Genomic DNA, 17,995 nt, shown 5'->3' with positions numbered 1-17,995 from the left:
AACCATGAGTAAAGCAACAGAGATGTTTTAAAATGGCTTTTGTTAGCATAGTCATAATTCTTTGGGTCATCATTTCCCTTTCTCTTTCTTTATTATTTATTTATTTATTTATTTTGGTACCAGGGATTGAATCCAAGGGTGCTCAACTCCTGAGTCACATCCCAACCCTTTTTTTGCTTTTTGTTTTGAGTCAGGCTCTTGCTGAGTTGCTTAGGGCCTTGCTAAGTTGCTGAGACTAGCTTTGAACTTATGATCCTCCTGCCTCAGGCTCCTGAGTCGCTGGGATTACAGGTGTGTATCACCACCACACCTGGCTGGGTCATGATTTTCGAAATAGAACACACACATTTGTATGTATGTATGTACGTACACATGGACATTTTTAAAAAGCAGGTTATTTTATAAGTAATATTTTGAAAACTTTTTAATCCAACAATATTGTAAACCAATGTGTCGCCAATAAATACATTTATTTGTAGGGAAGAACTTTAAGTGACTTCATAGTATTCCAATAGATGGAGTCCACTGTTTGGGTGGTTTGCAATATATCACTATGAAAACAAAGCTGGAGGAGGTTTCCTCTTGATTCAAATTTTGCATATAATCATGTATGCATCCTTAGGCTAAGTTTCTAGGTGTAGAATTACTTGTTCAAAGGATGTGCATATATTTAAGGATTGGGGTAGTTACAGTACATTGTAGCTCAGCAGTAAGGACCATGGTATTCAGCAGAAATTAAGACCATTCCCTCTCCACGCATGTACTCTGGACCTCATATCTGTGTTGTGCTTTATGGTGCCCACTGGATAGAACAAGCACCTGCTCTTCTTTCCATGTTGTTTTCAAAAGAACAAACTAGTCCACAGGCGCAGGATGGCCCAACATGGCTACATATCCATGTAACTTCAGCTTCTCTTTGAAACACTATAGGAACAAAGCTGAAGGATCCTAGAGCCCTGCTGAGAACCCGTCAGTGTCTGTTTTCTGGAAAACAGACTTATCATCTAGTCCCAGGACATATCTTGTAGCCCTCAATATTTATCAAAACTAAAAACTAGTTTTTGATCAGACAACCAGTGAAAAATAAAAACTACTGATAAGAGAAAATATTAAGGTTCATTATCCAGAACATGCATAATAATTTCTACAAATGAAGAACAAGAAGACATCCTAAGTTAAAGGCTTAAAAAGACACCTCAATAAAAGAAGATACAAACACATGGATAGGTACTCCACATCATTAGTAACTAGGGAAACTGCATCATTCCACACTCAGTGGAGTGGCTAAAATTAAAAAAACTAATGACAGCAAATGTTGGTGAGGTTGTGGAATAGAATTAGAACCGTCATACTGTTGGAGGGAGGGGAAATAGTACACATTATTTGCAATCTGACGGTAGTTTATTAGAAAGTTTAAAATATACCTATTCTACAACCCAGAAATTCTACTCCTACATATTTATCCAAGACAAATAAAAACATATGTTCACAAAATGTAGGAAATGTTTATAGTTTTTTATTTTTATAATAGCTCCAAATTGGAAACAAGCCAAATGTCCAACAAAACGAGGATGAATAAGCAAAGAACATCAGATGTGAACTGTGGAACAGTACTCAGTTAATAAAAAAAAAGAAATAATACATTGATTGATATACATAACAGTATCGATGAATCTTGAATAAAAATGCCAGGCACAAAACAGTATATACTGGATAATTCCACTTATCTGAAGTGGAAGAATAGGCCAAACTGTGATGGTAGGTATTCCCATGAGATGATAAAGATGGACTGAAAGGAAGAGTGAGGAAATTTTGGGAGTAGGGGACCCATGATAAAAATGCTCTATATTTCGACTGGATTGGTGGTCACAGGGTATACACATTTGTTGAAATTCATCATATTATACTCTACAGATTTGAACAGAGCTAGGGATGTGACTCAGTGATAGAGTGCTTGCCTAGTGTAGGTCCTGGATTAGATTCTCAGTATTGCTAAAACTTTCTTTTTGAACATTTTCTCATATATTAGTCTTGCCATAATAAAAAAAAAATCAAGATGGTAGCCATTTGCAGTAGCAAATGCCTATAATCCCAGTGTCTGGGGAGGCTGAGGCAGGAAGATCGCAAGTTCGAAGCCAGTCTCAGCAACAACAAGGCATTAAGTAATTCAGTGAGACCCTGTCCCTACATAAAATACAAAATAGGTCTGGGATGTGGCTCAGTGGTCAAGTGCCATTGAGGATGGGCTGAAATAACATAGCTGCTTTTATGGGGATGGTCAAGGAAGACCTGTTGAAGAGGTGATAGTTTTGGAGACCTGAAGAAAGGGGGATGGCCATGTAACTGTCACAGGAAAGCTTAAGAAACAGTTCTGAGGTAGGAAAGAGCTTGTAGTACTTGAGAAAGAGAAAGACCTGCTGTGGAATGAATTGCATATAGTTATGTCCTCATCTCCAGTGTCTCCGAATGTGACTATATTTGGAGATACGGTCTTTATAGAGGTAATGAGGTTGCAATGAGGTCGTTAGAGTGGACCTTAAGCCAGTGTGACTGATGTCCTTCTAAGAAGAAGACATTTGGACACAGACATGTACAGAGAGAAGATGTGGTGGGGGCCCCAGGGAAGATGACCATCTTAAACCCAGGAGAGAGGCGGGAACAGATCCTTCCCTTGTGGCCCCCAGGAGAACCAACCTGGCTAACACCTTCATCTGGGCCTTGTGGCCTCCAAGATTGTGAGAAAATAAGTTTCTGTTGTTTAAGCCACCTAGACAGTGCCCTAGCAAACAAATACATGTATGTTGTGCAGAAGTCCCAGGTGTCAGGAGATGGGACAGATTGCCCAAGGTCTTAAGGGCCTGAAGACTGGACTGTTTTCAACAGATAAGAGGAAGGGAGTGAAGAATTTTAAGCAGGAGAGAATTATGATTGGAATTTATGGGAAATCATTTAGGAGGCTCTTGCAGTAATCCATACAAAAAGAGACGGCATTAGGGTGGTTGTGGACTGAGAAGTTGTGGGTGAATTCAAGGTATCTTTCGGAAGAGAACTGACAAAATTTGCTGAGAGATTAGATGTGGCAGGTGGAGGAAAGGAAGAAGTTGAGGCCGAGACCCCTTACCAAGAAGGGAAACCGCGCTATGACGAGTCTTCTTGATGCTCTCTGAGCTCCTCCAGAGCGAATCTTGCTCTGGGCCCTTCCACTAGCTATTCCTACTGCTCTGAATGCTCTTCCCTTGGGACCAGCATGCCTGGCTCCCTCATTTTAGGTTTCTGTCAGAAGTCACCTCCCTAGAGAGGCTTCCTGCCAGCCCTGTAATTCTCCAAGCTGTGCCTGCTTTCCTTTCTGTGAATGAGTGGAAATCAGTCCTAAAAGCCTGAGGAATTTCTGCTGCAAGATCTTCAACAGTAAGTGACATGTCCACATGTCTGTAATGAACCAGACAGTCTTATCTAGAATGGAGTTGGAGAGGAGAGCTGAAGGGCCGGCCCTTAAGACCACTTATTCTAGAAGTTCTTAAATTACAAGCCCCAAAGTGGGCAGATGTCTTACAATGTCGTACTTCCCAGGACACACAACGTCACTTGGCCTCAGCCGGGCACTTTATTTCTAGAGCACAAAAAAATCTGAAGGCCTTCTCCAAAAGTTGCCCCAAATCCCCGATTTTCAACTTAGTACTAATCATAGCTCCATCCTGTAAGGAGAACAGATTTTGAACAAAATCTGCAACTTCCTGGCAAGGACCCTACGACCAGGTGGGGGTTTCAGCAAGATACATTTCTGGGCCATCTGGCCATGATGAAATTAATCTGGCTCCATGTCCATTTCTCTTCCCACCAATTAGGGTCCTCTGAGCCACACAAAACCGTGCTGCTTCTCTGCTTAATGCCTATTCTGGCTGTAAAGGGTCTACCACACATGCTGCTGCCCACTGAGGAGCCAGATGCATATATAGAAAGTTGCTTCTGGAAACCAAATTTCAGGAAGTCTTCTCTTTGGCTGGTGGGCTGAAGAGGACAATCATGATTACAGGAGCAGAGAGACTTTTGTAGCAGCTTCCTACTGAGCCCACGTCTCAAAAGCTTCTCTACCAATAAAGGGAGATGGGTTCCCTTCAGAACAGATGGGGGTTCAAATAACAGTCTGATGATTTCTCTTTTGCAAAAGTGTGTAAATGAAATTTTATTTTATTTTTTAATCTTAGGAAAACATCCAGTTGCATTCCACCTGTCTTCCAATGATGACCCTCCATCACTGAAAGGTATGGGGCTATGAAGACAGTAGCTGTTCTATGTTTCAGGTGAGCCAAAAAGGCATGATAGGATTTCTTGCAGACTTCAAAGCAGAGAGGGACAAACTCTGTTTCTTCCAAAGAATGATCCATAATTACACTGAGAACATGCAGATAGGACTGTCAGGGATAAAAGAAGGCACTCGCTGTTCTCAGGATTACTTACCGCTCCCAAAGTAAACCCGCCCCAGCCTGCAGCAGGAGTCTCAGGACCTGGCTCCAGCTCCTGTCTTTCTACCCCTGGAACCTGCAGCCCTCCACTGAGCAATGGGGATTTAAGTCCTGAGCAGGTCACAAGATCTCACCTGTTTTGACTAAGAAGCCTTATGGTTTATGCTGTGTTTGGGAAAGTGTGACCTTAGAGGTCACTAAAAGATGAGAGGCTGGCACCAGAGGTCAAGGTAACATGGAGGGGTATGCTGGGTTTGCTCCTTAGAAAGTCAACCACAAGTGTTCCTCAAGTGGTGGCCTTAGCATCTATCGTCACCTTTCCCTGTGTCTCAGCCAGGAGTTCTGGGTGGGCATAAGACTGCCTCAGGTCCATCGGTGAGGCCTGACTCAGGTAAATCAATCAGTGTAGCCCCTGCTGCTATAGTGACCGATACAGGGTTGGGCATTTGACTTATGGGGGCTTAATCAGAATAAAACCCGTATACCATTGTTTCATGATCCGGAAAAGAGAACTCTCTCTTGTATTGGCCAATGCAGGTTGGAGATGTGAGAGCTGGGACTACTACAGCCATTTCTTGCGGGAGTGAGCCAACTTGAAGTTGCAGCCCAGGCATAAGGGACTACAGTGCTGTAGAATGCAGGGGAATGGCCTGGATCCTCAGGCGAACCATGTCTGCATTTAATGTAACCAACACATTCCCTTTATGTTTTAAGACAGTTTGAGTCAGGTTGGGTTTTTTGTTGTTGTTGTTACTTTTAGTGAACGCATCCTAACTGATAACTACCACTTAAACTGAACTCCAAACAGTAATTTACATTGATCTACAGTTTTGATAGTCAATCAAATGAACCATTTCTGTGGCTCAGAGTTATAAATGGGGCACATTTAAAACTCCTCAGCTTAGGAGTCACCTCTTCTCGTTGACACACTTGTTTGCTCATTTGCTCAACAAATAGAGACTAGGCATCCTCTCTATGCCAGTTCCTATTCTGAGTGCTGAGGTTTCCAAGATGAATAAAACATGATTCCTGCCCTTGAGGAGTCAAATGGGGAAATGAAACAAATAAACCAATAAACGGAAGCTGGGGTTAGGGACTGATTGGGGTGAGAACTACACTGGAACACTAAGGATGGGCATCTAAGCCAGGGCCATGGGTGTGGGGGCTAGGGAAAGATTCTGGAGAAGATGATATTTAAGCCAAGTTCTGAAAGCATCACCAGGTGCATGTGTTTGCCTCCCAGGGGACTGTGGTAATGTCTTGAGATATTTGGGGTGTCACAACTGGGAGGGGCTACTGGAAGCTATGGGGTAGAGGCCAGCGGTGCATAGGATGGCCCTCCATACACAGCCCGAGTGTCAGTAGTGAGAGTGCTGAGGATACTTGATGCTGATGAAGCAGGTGAGAAGGGGGTTGTGAGCGATGAACTTGTGCACCAACATGAGACAGGAAACCCAACGCCAAGTGTGGGGAAGGGCGTTCAGCCTGGAGCCACGGGGAGGGTTAAGGAGTGAGGAGCATCAGCTTGCAGGGCATGCCTGGGCTCCACAGCAGGTGAGTCCCAGGTCAAGAGCTTAGATGTCTTGGGCTCAAAGCTGCTGGGAGCCACTGAAGGATTTGCAGCAATGGTGTGTTCCAGGATTCCCCCAGCAGCGTTTTGGCAGCTTTAGCCTGGTGAGTAATGGGGACTGGACCAGGCAGCAGCCCTGGGATAGACAGGGAGGAAGAGACCTGCAAGAGGAGTCCCTCCTCTCCTCCAAGTTCATGGTCACATCAGGTTGTGACCTTTCTCCTCCATTCATCTGTGACCCCCAAGGGCAGGCATAGAGTTCGAACATCTTGTCCTTCCGCAGAGCCTCACTTAGGTAGGTAGGGTGGAATTCCATGGGGCGCTTAGATGCTAATGCTGGTGGAGAAGGTAAAAGTTGTGGAGAGTCAAACCCTTGAAAATCCCTTCAAATGTCTTTTGTGGATACATCTTAGGAGTAATGGGGAAAAGGAAATGTACAATGGATAATACAAACAGGATACGTGAAAAAAGCTAATTTTTAGCATGGATTTAATGGTCTTTTATTTTTCTTTAGGGCCTCTACTGGTGAATTCGCATATGTTAAATGCACACCTGCTGTAAAGGCTCCACCAAGCTCAATAAACCTTTGCTAGAGGCAGTGAAAGGTATAGCAACTCCCAAGGCATATTCTTATTTTGTCCACTGTTCTCTGGCTTCTACAGAGGTTTGGGGGCCTCAAGTGGACCAAGCAGCATAAGGGAGTGGGAGGAACTAGTAGTTCTGGTCATGCTGCTCACAATCGGAGGACTGGTTCACCCAGCAGCAGGGAACACTGCCAGCCACCAGGTCTCCGATGTCAGCTCCTGCTAGATATCTGTCCTTGGCTAAAAAGAGTGCCTCACCCAAGGCCACCCAATGACTGATCCATACTATTGTACAAAAGTCCAGCTGTTTTGCCCAAACCTGGGATAAGTCTGCAGTGCCATCTGGGCCACAGAGCACCCTGTGGGGTTAGCCAAGACCCTGTGGTATCTGTACCATGGTCCAGCTTTTAACTCTGTCCAATCCTGCCTCCTTCTCTTCCCCTACAGGTGTTCGGGACATGCCGGGGACCCCAGCTTGCAATCAGGAGGCTTTTATTCACTGCTTTCTTATTTTCTACATGATTTTCATTCAGAATATAACATTAGAAAATACTTTTTTTGCTTTTACACATAGAATGACATTTTCTTTTCCACGACATTTTATTGCCTGAGTTAGTTTGATGATATAGTCTGGCCTTGTAGGACTAATCAGTTTGGGACATCTTTTTTAAAAATTGCATTCTCAGGCCAGGGTTGTTGCTCCAAGGTAGAGTGCTTGCCTAGCACGTGTGAGGCACTGAGTTCGAGCCTCAGCACCACATTAAAAAATAATAATAAATAAAATAAAGGTATTGTGTAAAAAAAAAAATACTGCATTCTCTTAGCTGGACTCTTAGAAAATTACTACCACCTGGGCCATAGTTACCAGTGGGAATACATTGGTTGATAGAGTGACCAAGAGGTTGTGAATTATTGCTGCAAAACACAATGAATCCAAATTCCTTGGGGTTTAGTCTCTCTTCTGCAGGTGTGAACACCTCTCGCTCTATGGGAAATGTTGTAAACGATCCAGGCTGCCATCCATCCTGGGGCTAGGATTTGCCTAGGTAGCTGTATCTGTCTGCTTATTTATGTATTTATTCACTTATTTTTACATGCAGACTTTTCCTTTAGGACAACTCTGGAGTTGTCAACTCTTGAGAAATTCAGAATTAAATAAACCTTCTGGAGCTTTTGTTTCACTGTTGTCAATCTTTCCTAACCTGGCAGAAATGACTGGGTATTTTGGCCTGCTTTTGAGATCCCCAGACCCAGTAGGAAGAATGACATGTTCCAACTGAATGACAGGTTCACTGCTGGGCTAATGGATTCTTTTGCCAAGAAGGAGGACCTTGGCATTTTTAGAAAATAACTGAGCTCAGAAAATGAAGGCATTGTTTAAAACTATGACTTGCTTCTTTTTCTACTTTATTTGCTGGTCTATTTTTTGTTTGTGTGACTTATGCATGTAGGACTCCTTCTGAAACCCACAGAGGTCACTTTCAGAGGTTTGGAAATATAGAACATATATTACGGGATATGAGGATAGGCACATAGTAAGGAGAGGTGTACATACAAGCCATATCGCATGATGGTTAAGAGGATGGGCCCTGGATCTGGGTGGACAAATCATAACTTCTCTGAACATCAGTTTCCTCATCTATGCAATAAGCAAAATAAGAGTATCTACTCACCTGGAAACCATGAAAATTCAATTTGATAATATACATAAAAAATGTCAATAAGGCTTGGTCTATAGCATGCAGTCAGTAAATGATAGCTACTTTTCATAAAAAGTATAAAAGTTTTTTGTATAAAAAAACACAAGAGGAGCTACAATTAAGTGATTTCATTTTTTTTTTCTTTTAAACAGTGTGTCACTAAGTTGCCCAGGCTGGCTTCACTCATCATAATCTTGCCTCAGTCTCCCAAGTAGCTGGGACAACCAGGAATGTGCCACCCTGCCCAGCTAGCAATGCCATTCTTAGGGTCAACAGTCTAAATTTTAAAACTGTTCCTCAATAGCCTAAATTCACAAAGCTTTTCTGTAGATAACTGTTTCTTCTTAAGGAAGCTTATATTTCTGTTTTTGAGATCATGAATACTTCTCAAAGAAATGTAGATTTTTGAAAACTCTATTAGAATGAAGAGGTTCTCCCTAAAGTTATCTGTATTTGGAATATCTGTACATGTCTGTGAGGGGTGAGCAGTCTCCTTTTAAAAATTTAAAAATTCTCTCTCTCTCCTATTGTTCTAGGCAATTTACTAACACAATGTTCTAAAGGTATCAGGTAAGTACTGAAAGTCATGTCAGATTCTCATTTAAGCATTTTTTTTTTAAAATAAAGATTCTCAGGGACTCTCTGGTCCATTTTGTCATTGCTAAAAGTGCCCATGCCTAGACTTTCACAAGAAACCTGTTAACACTAACCTTGAGATAAACTAAAAATCTTTGATCCCAGGTGCTTAAGCAGAAAGTAAAGTTCCTCAAACTCAGTAAGCATTCCAGGAAGATTGTTCACTCTCGGGGGTTGATTGAAAACATGAAACTTATGCTGATTTTTAATTGCACATTGATGATCAAATCAATGAACGAATTTGGTAAAAAAAAAAAAAAATTATCTACTAGGATAGTTTAAACTACCAAAAAAAGATGTGCTCAAAATTTCTAGAATTTGGGGCTGGGGTTGTCGCTCAATGATAAAGTGCTTGTCTAGCACTTGTGAGGCACTGGGTTTGATTCTCAGCAACATATATAAATAAATAAAATATAGGTCCATTTTAAGTTTTAAAAAAATTTTCTAGAATTTTATAAAAACTAAGCTATCAAACAATTTTAGGAAAAAGGAAAAAAAGAAAGAAAAAAAGAAAGGAGTCTCCCCACCAACACAACATCAAGCTTAAGTGTAAAAAAGATCACTAGAAAAGGAAATTAAGCAGAATATCCCTATTCTTTGATTAAACCATTAAAAAAAATCTCATTTTAAACTTTCGTGGCAAAACTACAAACTACAATCAATTGCAACAGTGCAATCTCAGAAAGCTAGCACAAAGCCATATACCTATCCATTCTTTAATGAGTGCCTACTATATGCCAGGCACCATGGAAGATGCTAAGCATCCATGGCCCCGAGTTTATATCCTAATGATGGAGACAGACAATTAACATGATAATTTCAGAATGACAATGTGGCAAGTAGTGACTGATCCCAAGGGGAAAAGGTAGTCTTGCCTTCATATTAGTATGATATATTTAAGAAATTGAGTGTGATTTTCAAATAATAGTTTCTCAAATTGTAACAACTTTCTCTAGACATATTTAAATTATAACTCTTCTTAGAGAAACTTTTCAATTTGTAATCAGAGGAACATTTTAGGGAAATGAGAAAGAATTTTTTTTTTTTTATATTGGGGTTTGAACCCAGGGGTGCTTTACTACTTAGCGACACCCCCATCACTTCTATTTTTTTTAACCTTCCTCTTTTTTTTTTTTTTTTTTTTTTTGAGACAGGGTCTTGCTATATGGCTTAGGACCTCACTAAGTTGCTTTGCCTGGTCTTGAACTTGTGACCTTCCTGCCTTGGCCTCTGAAGTTGCTGGGATTATAGGCCAGTGCCTCCATGCCTGATAAGAAATATGTTCTATTAAACCTCAGAGTATATCAAGCCCCTTTCAAATTGTGGGAGAGGGAGAAGCATTATTGAACTGTTCACATGAGCTCATGGTGCAATTCCAGGTCCAGGATGTATACTTGACAGGAGGCGTCCAATTGCAGCTTCTCGTCTGGGGAAGTCTGAAGGGCTTAGCAGAATTTCTGCAGTTTGGATCTATCACAGCACATAAGCATGTGCTTTGTCACATGAAATCATCTACTCGCTCTGTTGGACATCTCATTGTTTCCATGGCATATGAGGAGTTATGAAATCAGGAACAAATCCAAATTTTCATCACTGCTATGGATTAAAAGAAGCCCACGTTCAAATGTATTCTCACTCTTTTTCATGGGTCTTACTGAGTTTCTAAAGACAGAGGGGGGGAAAAATTAAGGACATTTAGAATCTCCATTGAATTTAAGGCCAGTAATGTAAGATGGGAAAATGGAATTAGGGTAGCAATTTATAGCAATCATAATCCTTTCTGCAATAATTTGTTACTCTGACATATTTCCAAAGAGGCTTACTTTGGAAAAGAGATAATAAAAAATTGAAAACATTTGAATGCATTTTAAAATTCTACAAACAGGTAGTAAATGAAACGTTATGGGCTGTTCTATCCTCTCTGCTTTTGGGGGAAGCAAAGCTCGCGCTCAGCCCAGCCCACCAGAGACTTACATCATATCCACTGTTACGGATGCCACGCCGGGGTCGCTCTCGAGTGACCAGAAGGTCCATCTCGGTTTCTCCTGGACTCGGGCTGTTCAGAGACTGCCGGCTTCGGTAGACAGAGTTCTTCATCTGTTGCCTGAAGAAAATTCAACAACTGTTATGATGCAGCAAATGCCCTGACAGATGGAATTCTCCACTGATCCAAAACTACAGGCAACCAATGAAGGGTTTGGATTTGCTTCACAAATCTCAAAACTGATGGTGTTTGTTCCCTGGCCAGAACAGGCTATAGAAAGAGTAGAATAAAGATCCCCCTCCCCAAAAGGCTGGAACTATATGGTTGAATTATAAATGTTCTTTTGTATGGAGACTGGGTAATTATAATCAATTGCAACAGTGCAACCTCATCTAAAATTCTGCTAATGGCAAGACCAGGGGCTTTGCCTTGACCCTCCAGGACAGCTAACGCTGGCGCAACCAACTTGCCTTTGCTGACTTTGTTGACTGAGCAGGTCTCCCATTCCTTTTACTCAATCTGATTTCGAGTGCAGGATTCTATGTGTCAATAAACCCTGTAGCCAGTGGGCTGCTTAATATTGTGATTAGTGATAGATTTCTTTTCTACAATTTCCACAGTGGATTCCCTCTTGGGTTTAAGAAGCCATAAATCGAGAGGCAATTTGGGGCCTGCCATGGTTTAGATCTTAAATGTCTCCCAAAAGCTCATGTGTTGAAGGCTTGGTCCCCCAAACCAGCAGTGTTCAGAGGTGGGGTCTTTGACTTCATCAATGGATTCATCCATTGTTGTATTCATAATTTAATGGACTATTGGGAGGTGGTGATAAATTAGGAGATGGGGCCTCCTTGAAGAAAAGAGGTCTTTGGGAGTGTGCTCTTGAATGCTCTATTTTATCCCAGCCCCTTCTCTTCCTTCTCTCTCTCTCTCTCTCTCTCTCTCTCTCTCTCTCTCTCTCTCTCCTTCCAGGCTGCCATGATATGAATGGCTTTGTTCAGCCATGATGTCCATCTCAGTTATTCTGTCACACTGACATAAAGCTAACACAGGGCCATCCATCCATCCATTCTTTAATGAGTGCCTACTATGTGCCAGGCACCATGGAAGATGCTGAGCACCATGGCCCCGACTCTCTCAGAGTTTATATCCTAATGATGGAGACAGACAATTAACATGACAATTTTAGAATGACAGCGTTATAGAGAAAAACAGGGGCTATGACAGAGGGTGCCTGGGATGGAGATGACCTCAGATAGAGGTCAGGGAAGACCTCTGTGGGAGGTGGCATTTTTAGCAAAGTCCTAAATGGAGTCAGCCCTATGCTAATGTGGGTATAGAGTATTTCAGGCCAGGGAGTAGCACATTCAGAGGCTCTACATAGCTACTTCTAGAAAATTCAACTGATGAGCAGCATTGCATCTCCATGGTTTGTGATTAGTCAAGGGGTGGGCACAAGACCCGAGTTGGTTTGATGAGACTGAGTCCCTGGGCTTTTACTAGGGCAACTAGGAAAAGGGGCATTCTCTTGGCATTGAGGTTTCTAAAAAGATAGGGACACAAGCCTGGAATTACTGGCAGCCAGTTTGCAACCATGAGTTTAGAGCCTCCCTTCAAACCAGGCTGTCAAGGAGTAAAGAGAGAGCAAGAGCAAATGCAGAAAACATTGTATGTCCTCCTTGATCCAGCCACACTGAATCCTTGACCTTGACCTTTTAACAATGTTAATACTACATCCCCTTTTTATTAGATTTTATTAGAGATTGCCAATTAGCTCATTGAGAAAAGATTCACTAATAAGGATGGTGGTCAAGTAAGTAGTAGGATTGACAACGGAGATTTCAGGAGGTTATTGTGTAAGTATTAGAAATACAATAGGGAGATGGTATAAGCCATTTCAAGAACTGTGAACGTGGGTAAGAACTAAGACACTGGAGTCTAATCTTCCCTCAGAGAAGATGTGCCATTAGGATGCACAGCTCCACCTGAGGTTCAACACAGATCTCCACTGACCAATATGTGCCTGGTATATGGATAGCTACTTAGAATTAGGCTTTCAGGTAGAGAAACTGCCTAATTCGATCAAATGGAGTTCCATTAGGTAGACTCATTTTTTTGCTGGTATTTTGCTGTATTTTGGAAAAGTTAATAAATTTTAGAACAGGCAAACTTGAGAAGTAAGTTTTTTACCTCTGAAAATATTGTTGTGTGGATAATGATGAGTTTCATTTGGCTTTTCAAGAGCTTGCTAATCCCAGGGTTGCTAAGAAAGTCGTTCACAAATTGAGCCCTGGGGCTCCGTAGAGATGGCCTAGAGGTTCCATCAGAGCAACTCTGTCTTTATAGGTCACCGCCTTCAGGTGGGTCCCCAGATGTGCACTCTATGGTGATTTGGGTGCCAGGGGTTAATTTGTGAGGCAGTGCCAGAGGAATGGGGAGGAAAAGGAGGGAAGCCATCCACTGTGGAGCAGATGAGAGTCTGCTTTGGGTACCTGGGACTCAAACTCATTGGAGAAGTGTGGGAGATGGTTGCTTTAAAATATAGGTTTAGTTATTATTCAGCTCTGACAAGGCTGGAAGATCAGGAGATGATGAAAAGGTAACTTGTTACACCCGCAGATCTCAAGAGGAGGGGCTAGGTCACACCCCGGAGAGGCCACCTAGGGAAGCACCAGGTTGGTCAGGAGGCCAAGGAGTCAGGAGAAAACATGGGCGAGAGACTTTCTTGTGGTTTCCGTGGGAAGTAATGGGCAGGGAAGGAGCAGCCTTGTCGTGGGCTAGTTTGGATAATTTGGGCAGATTTCTGAGGCAGAGGGCTCAGTCATCTGGCACCTGGCCCTGGGGTGATTTGGGCAGGTGGATACTGGCCTAGAATGGGAGCCAGTGAGATGGTCTAAAGGAGGTGACCAAGGCGTGGGTTCTAGACGGGTTGGTTTGCCTATGACAAGTGCATCTGCAGGTTAAGTCCTCCCCTACCACTAGGAACTGGGCAACCCTGGGAGGGACAGTTTTTTTGGAGTCAGCAAAGACTCCTCGGTCTAAGCACCGAATACAGAAACCAGAAAATGTGGTTATCACAGAAGCATAGCTGACACCTCAGAGTTCCCCTGCCAGGGCTATTTATCCATCGATTCCCATTTGTCATCAACTGAGGATGCTGCATAACACATTGACAACTCACACTGCTGAGAAGAGCTGTTAGGTGGGATTCCTACAGGTTTATAGAAAGCAGGCGTGAACCGGGGCAGCAAGATGGGAGCCTGCACAACCGCACCTACCGCACTAGTGTGCACTTTGTCTTGGTAAAAGTTTATAGTATAAAATGGAGTGTTTCTCTGATTCTAGAAAAAAAAGGGCCATGAAAATTCTTTTAAAAGATTTAATGATGAGTCAACATTTGGAATCTAAGCTTTGTAGCTTTTTTTTTTTTGACTGAGCTTCAGTCTGAAGGTAAAATTACTGATGCTACCTCTGGCCTGGAGAATGTTTCTCTCCCTGCGCCTGCTGTGGTTGGGTCTCTGGAGAGCTGTAGAGAGAATAGCAATTAACAGGTAACTCTAACCTGTGAAAACAGATAAACAGCAGGCAGCCTCTGGAGTCAAGGGCAGAATGTGTCAAGAATTACACCCTCAAGCTTACAGGGAGTCTATCTCCTCTTCTTTTCTGATAATCTTTCTCCCCCTTCCCATCTCCTAAGGATCCTATCTCCATTCCTATTCCCAGGTCACCCAGTTTGTGATTAACCATTATTATTGTTCCATAACCTGGTCAAAGTTTTTAAATAAATTAGTTTTTGGTGCTTCAAGAGTCATTGAATCATTTCTTCAGTGGACATGTACTGAGAATTAGTGACATATGCCCAGCAGCAGCAGCAGGCCACCGACCAAGGCCTTCCGCATCTGGCCTGAACCTGTGCTGGACAGTGCAGAAGACAGGTCCATTCATTCTTTGTTCATTATCTTTTCATTAAAAAAAGCCATCATTGAAATTGTTTTTGCTCAAGTAACTGTCAAACTAAGTTCCTCTTCTTTGCACATGATCCTCGATTCATTTTCCCTGAGTGTCAGCAGGAAACTGAGGAAAAGGAGGTCTCAGCCCCGACTATAAGAGACCACTAGAGTAAGGGGTCCCAAACTGCAAAGTAAAAGTTGAAGTAACCTCCAGCCTCCAGAGAAAATCCATATCTTCTCTTCTTTCCTTCAGTCATCAAGTGCAGGAAAGCACATGCATCATGAACCCTGTCCCGGTGTCACTTTATATCAATAGCTTCCATACCAACCAAGCCTAATTGGAAGCATGGTAAATTAAGCTCCAGTTGAGAGTTTCCTCTTTTTCTTTGTAGAGAATAAGTTATGCTGATTCTATTCATAAATTTTCACTCCCCCTCTCAAGTTGATTTTTGTGGCTTTAATCCAAGCCTGTCATGTAGTCATTTTTCCTTTTGATAAATACCCCATTCAGGCCAGGAACTGCCCTAGTGAGCCCCAGCTGTGAGCATGGACCTGCAGTGGCTCTGTGACAGGTGACAGTGGCAGCATGTTCAAAGCTGGGGGAGGGAAGTCACCAAGGAGAGAGTGGGTGTAGGAAAGAGGCAGTCTTGAACCATGAAAATGGCTCAGGGAGGCAGGAAGGGGAGAAAGGTGGGTGTGCTTGGCTTCGCTAACCTGAACCTCTTCCCAGGTACGCGAGGGCACTCTGCTGAGGTGGCTTGGAAGGCAGCTGCTATGGGTAAAATGTTCTTTTTCCTCCAAAAACCCATGTTGAAATTTGGTTGCTGCTTTGGCAATGTTAGGAGGCAGGACATTTCGGGGGCGATAGGGCCACCAAGGCTCTGCCCATGTGAATGACATTAACCCATGAAACCTCAAGTTTTCAGTTCTTTCAATGAAATTGGCACAGATGCATTAAAATAGGCTGAAAATCATAATCTAGAACTTAAATGTTATTATATTAATTAGCTCTAACATGAAGATATTCTAATACAATTATACTCTTCCTATGTAATTGTATTATACATTATGTACTATATTTAAATATGCATAGATGTTCCACTTCAAGGGCAATGGGACAAAATGGGTTAATGTCATTACAGAAGGATGAGTTTGGCCTCCTCTTGCCCTCTTTGTCCTTCTACCTTCTGCCATGTGATGATACAGCAAGAATGTTCCTGCCAGATGCTGGCATCTTGACCTTGGACTTCTCAATCTCCAGAACTGTGAGAAAATGAATTTCTGTTCATTATAAATTATCCAGTCTCAGGTGTTCTGTTATAGCATCATAGAACATATTGAGACAGACGCCAATTCAAACCACCTACACTAGCCCTACCTCACTAGGCTAGGCGCCCCCTTTAGATCACCGTGACAGCCCGCATTTCAAAAACCCATAAGACTTGTGATTATCATTTTTAGGGTAATTATATTTCTCTCCCATCAGACCTTAATTTCCAGCAATCAGCCTGTCTGGTCCCTATAAAATGTTGAAGGAATTGAAGGAATAAATGAGAACACACAGGGTCATGACAGTATGCAGCATCCTGACTGGTACCTAATATAATAATGACAATAAATGTTGAAAAGTTGAACAAATCTATGAGTGCACAAAATGAACCAGCACGGAACGCTGAGCAGCAATGTGATAAGCACTTACTAAGCACGAATAAAAAGGTGAAGCATGAAATTTGCTTTTCTTATGCAACAGCCACTAACATAATTGAAAAATACAATGTCTCTTGATCTAGAAGTTGCCTTAATATGGTAGGTGATAATTATATTTTCACCCAGCTCTGAAATGGCTACTGGTTTGAAAATACCATTAAGGCAAAGGACAATTATGGTTGTTTGCCTTGGTATTTTTTTTTTTTTTTTTTAATGGCTTCAATTTTACACTCTTCCTGACTCATCATAGAGCATCTGCTTGCACACTCTGGCGGGGCCCAGATCAGCAGCCTGCAAAGATCACAGTCCTAAGGCACCAGATCAAGGGAGCAGGTCTGTATTGCCCAGGGCATCCTTAGCCCTCATCCCACATATGATACAGCAATCTAAAGCAAATTCTCTAGAGCCGCACCTGTTTTTAGACTCCGCGAATGGAGCGCACAGTTCCGGGTCTGGATCCAAAACATGCTCCATTTCCTTTGGGGCTTTTTCATACATCTTTTTCCTCTCAGTCAGACCCTTGTTTGCCTCCACTGGGGGGAAGTCATAGTACCCCTTCCTCTTGGCTTTGAGGCGCAGTTTGTTCCGATAGTGCTCGATGTCTGACTTCTGTTTCAGGGCTTTGTTCACCTGGAGGGAGAGACAGTCTTAGGCCACACCTGACGCAGCATGCCCGATATCGGGGAGGCATTCACCAGAAGGTCACAACTCCTGGAAAAGAGCCTGGGCTTCACCTCTGGTCCTCTGAGCCAACCAGACTCACCTGGGTCCCCTTTTCACACCAGCCCACAAATAGCATGGAGCCTGGCTCTCACCCGGTCACCTGACCCCTTCCATCAGGACCCCCTTCTCCCCTGTCCTGGGTGCTGCTCAGGCCCAGGTCTTACTCTTCACTCTTCGTTTTGTGGTGCTGGTCCTAATTCTTTCTTCATCCTTTTGGTTCCTTGATGTGGGGACCTTTGACCTGGTTCACCAGCTAGTTTTTATGTTCTGAGTCTAGTTCCAGCCCTGAGAAACCCGGTGGCCTCCCTTGGCCGTCTATCTGAGGCCCAGCTGGATGAGACCACTAGTCCCTGAGGCCTGTGGTTGGGATGACTGGAGAGGGAAGGGAGGACAAGTGTCCTGCTCCAGAGGCCACACTATCAAACTGCACAAGGATGAACATTTCAGTAAATCAGAGAGACCATTTTGAAGCTTCATCTGGCTGCTAATGCCAACCAGGTCCTGCTGGATGGGGCAAAGCCAGTCTAGTTTTTTAGAAAGGAACATGGCTAATGTCCCTCTGACCTGTGAAAGATACAGGCAGATGACCATGATTAATAAATAACAGAACGATAAGGAGTTTACACCCACATTGCTGAACTTTCTTTGTGGTTGTTATGTTTTCTTTAAAATAATCTTTAA

The 17,995-nt window shown here is 42.8% G+C and overlaps 1 protein-coding gene across 3 annotated transcripts in view; it reads right to left on the bottom strand.

The window, feature by feature from the left end:
• Nucleotides 1-17,995, bottom strand: part of Kiaa1549l (KIAA1549 like) — a 250,457-nt gene that overhangs the window by 26,916 nt on the left and 205,546 nt on the right. For all 3 annotated transcript variants that reach the window (XM_076844328.2, XM_076844329.2, XM_076844330.2), the window contains exons 15-16: nucleotides 17,004-17,221; nucleotides 10,928-11,057 (exon numbers count right to left, since the gene is read on the bottom strand). In XM_076844328.2, coding sequence (XP_076700443.2) covers nucleotides 10,928-11,057; nucleotides 17,004-17,221 — 348 coding nt within the window. The remainder of the gene's footprint in view (nucleotides 1-10,927; nucleotides 11,058-17,003; nucleotides 17,222-17,995) is intronic.

This window comes from Callospermophilus lateralis, chromosome 2 (assembly GCF_048772815.1).
Source record: "Callospermophilus lateralis isolate mCalLat2 chromosome 2, mCalLat2.hap1, whole genome shotgun sequence".
Lineage (NCBI taxonomy): Eukaryota > Metazoa > Chordata > Mammalia > Rodentia > Sciuridae > Callospermophilus > Callospermophilus lateralis.
The sequence above is the reverse complement of the archived record's forward strand: the minus strand, read 5'-3'. Positions and strand labels throughout refer to the sequence as shown.